Source organism: Empidonax traillii, unplaced genomic scaffold (genome assembly GCF_003031625.1).
Source record: "Empidonax traillii isolate 1590-97213 ecotype Southwest subspecies unplaced genomic scaffold, ASM303162v1 scaffold252:size1141739, whole genome shotgun sequence".
NCBI classification, from domain to species: Eukaryota; Metazoa; Chordata; class Aves; order Passeriformes; family Tyrannidae; genus Empidonax; species Empidonax traillii.
The window spans coordinates 1-3209 of NW_020955445.1; the positions used below are offsets into that span (position 1 = coordinate 1).

Genomic DNA, 3209 nt, shown 5'->3' on the forward strand with positions numbered 1-3209 from the left:
ATTAAACAGTTCATATACTCTGAATTTTTTTACACACAGGAATACATGGAGCATCACAAGTGGGCACTCAGACACATCCATGGACCACCTTGATGGCTAAAATATGCCTCAGAATTTTAATTTAGTTCTACAATTTCTCCATGATATGAATATGCAGTTTAGGGGCTAAGGTTTCTTAGGAGATGAGTTTTTCCTCACATGAAGAAAAGACAGAAGAGGAAAAGTCTGGCTATTCTGCCTCATGTCTTCTGGAGCTATATATATGCACATGCCCCTCTGTCCACAGGGCTCTCTGTGAAGGCACAGCCTGGCTCCAGGACTGTCAATTTTTTTGCAGAAAAATTCCCATGTGATAAGCTTGCACAGGCAGCAGGGTGGTCTGATCTTACCTGAAGTTCATAGCACAGCAGCCATATACTGTTTATATGAAATAACAGTAAGATTATAGAAAAGGTGAGGGGTGGTTTTCCCTTGTCTAGTAATTGAGCAAGCCAGGTGTTTTAATCCCTTTTACAATGTATTTCTAAGCAGAACATATTACTTGTCGGCTACTAAATACTTTAATGGCGTATTCTCATACCTCAATAACAGCCAGTCCAAAGGCGATCCCCATAATTATGACCAGATGGTCTTTTATGTATTTGACAATCACTTCTCCACAAGGCTGAAATTAAGACAAAATGATTAATTACAGGTAAGCAATATTATCCTAATATTATCCTAATACTACAAATGCATCTGCTAAAATAACTCTCCCATGCTTTCTCTCTTTAACTCAGTGTTAAAGAAAGGCTATTTGCATTTACTTTGGCTTGTTGCTAATGAAAACAAAGAACACAGCTATGTGTACCTTATGCTCTGAGAAAGATATCTAGTCATTGCCTTCCCAAATACGAAGATTAATTCAGTAGCTGACCATAAAAAGATAAAGTTTCAAACAAAGACCATTGTAATGACTAATGTTTGCATGATTTTCAGTTAACAAGGAAAGAAGTGTTTCTTCTTACTTTCACTTCATAAGCATTCTCTGCTAGGAAAGAGCCAATGCAGCCATGACCAGATCGGAAAGAGAACTTAATTTTCCCACCAATCTGATCTTTGGATTTGAAACTTGAAGGATTATTATTAGAATCAGGCTCAACTAAAAATATTTGGTCATAAAAACTGGCTTAAAAATTAATTTTGTCAAATGTTTGATGGCCTTGGGCTGGTTGTGGAAGCAAGAGAGTGATCATAACTGAAGTTCTACGCAGAACTACTCTCCTTTTGAGTATATGCATATATTTGTTAAAATAACTACATCTTCTCCAGGCATTGACAATACTTCTGCACACTGTAATGAAACCCAAGTACAGCTTAAATTCATCAAAATTACATTACTGCTACACTACAGCTACCTTCCCCCTGAATATAGTTATATTCTTTCACCGTATTTCCTGCCTCACAATAGAAGAAGACCCGTATCTTCTTGTTTATCTAAAAAATGCTCTCATTTAAGCCGACTCAGAATAGCACAGACCTTCAAATTTTTTTTTCCCAGATCACAAGAGTTGGATGTCTTTACTATCGTCTCACACTACTATGAAATCTTTGAGTTCATGTGAACAACATCTTGCACCTGCCGAATTTCAGTGATGGCTTCTCATGTGTCTTTTGAGGGTTTGCCCAAGCCAAAAATGTGGCCAAAACAGCCTCTCTGTATACATCTTGTTTCCAGATTGGGTTCTGTCATCCTCTACTTAACCAGACTGTTCCTTTGCTTTAAAAGAGTATTTGCTTCTGTGGGACTACACAGGGAGGAAAATGCTGTTCAGGGAGAACCTGACTAAAGAGCTGTGCATTTACAGCACGGTACAACCAGAATGGACATCAGCTGATGTCGGCTTTATGGTTGATGCACACTGGCAAACTTTGCACTACTAGCATCTTAAAAATTAAATTATTTTGTGAACTTTTTTTTTCCTTATTTTTTTTTTTACATATGCATAGAACCCAAGTTTCCTTGTAAGGAGACAGGTAAACCTTGAAATGAACTAGTTGAGATCTTCACTGTCCACCTACCAATTTCTGAGTATGCTTTCTCGTTGCCTGTCATCAGATATTTTTGTCTTACTAATTCTTACAAGGTTTTCTAAAGGCTGTAGTTATAGGAAAGCACATTTTAAGTGTGTTACCATGAAGCCCATAACATGTAAGTTTTCTTTCCAGCAGATCCTGCAAAATGAGCATGGGTTTTTTTATTAAAGGTTATAAAACTCCAAAGGTCTTGCATTTAATGAGCTCATTTTTCAATATCCCTTAGCAGTTTGAAAGTCTCTGAGTCAACATATCTACTACCAGAATGAGCCTGGGTGGGAATATAACCTTCTGAGGTAGGAATGAGAGCCAAAGGGTAGCTGACATGCTACTCTGACCCAGAGGTACATCCTGGCCTCAAAGCCATAATAGTGTTCACCAGTAGTAACCATGCAGACTGTTGAGGAAACCCAGGAAGAGAGAGGAGCAGAGTATTTCATGTATTCACAGTAATTTTTTGACAAATGGCACAGAAGCATCTGGATAAAGAAAATTAAACAAAACTTTGCTCTTTTGGACAGATACAGAACTGCTGAGTACGCCAGTCACCAAAGACAACCTTGGGCTAAAACTTTGCTTTTCGCAAAGAAGATGGAACATTACATTTTTCTTACCGTTTTATAGATCAGTCTGCTTTGAAAGGTAGTGCAAACATCTTGTGATGGCTTCTCTAGTTCACACTGACAGATTTTATAGCTACCGGAAGGGTTGTTAAAATTGTTTCCCCAGTCTTCAGCTCCTTTCAGCAATCCACAACATCGGTTCTGCAAGAAAGGAGGAAATGGGGAGATGAGGAAAAAAACTAGTGATTTTCAGTTTGAGGAGAGTAGGTGAGAGAGCTGAGAGGAACAATGAAGGACAAATTTTCTTTCATCTTTTACCATGTGGAAGTTGACCCCAATTGGTATGTCGCAACCACCCTTTACATTTGGTGTGACTCTTTGGGATGGTCCTGTGCAAGGCTAAGAGCTGGGCTCAGTGATCCTTGTGGGTCCCTTCCAGCTCAGCATATTCTGTGATTCTGTGATTTCCATACCAGTTATAAGAATGAAAGTGCACAAGTTAAAAAAAAAAAAAAAAAAAAAAAAAAAAAAAAAAAAAAAAAAAAAAAAAAAAAAAAAAAAAAAAAAAAA

The 3209-nt window shown here is 37.7% G+C and overlaps 1 protein-coding gene across 1 annotated transcript in view; it reads right to left on the minus strand.

The window, feature by feature from the left end:
- Window positions 1-574: 574 nt before the first annotated feature.
- LOC114059992 (tetraspanin-8-like) overlaps window positions 575-3209 on the minus strand; it is a 14450-nt gene continuing 11815 nt past the window's right edge. The window contains exons 6-7 of the mRNA XM_027889093.1: window positions 2691-2840; window positions 575-664 (exon numbers count right to left, since the gene is read on the minus strand). Coding sequence (XP_027744894.1) covers window positions 575-664; window positions 2691-2840 — 240 coding nt within the window. The remainder of the gene's footprint in view (window positions 665-2690; window positions 2841-3209) is intronic.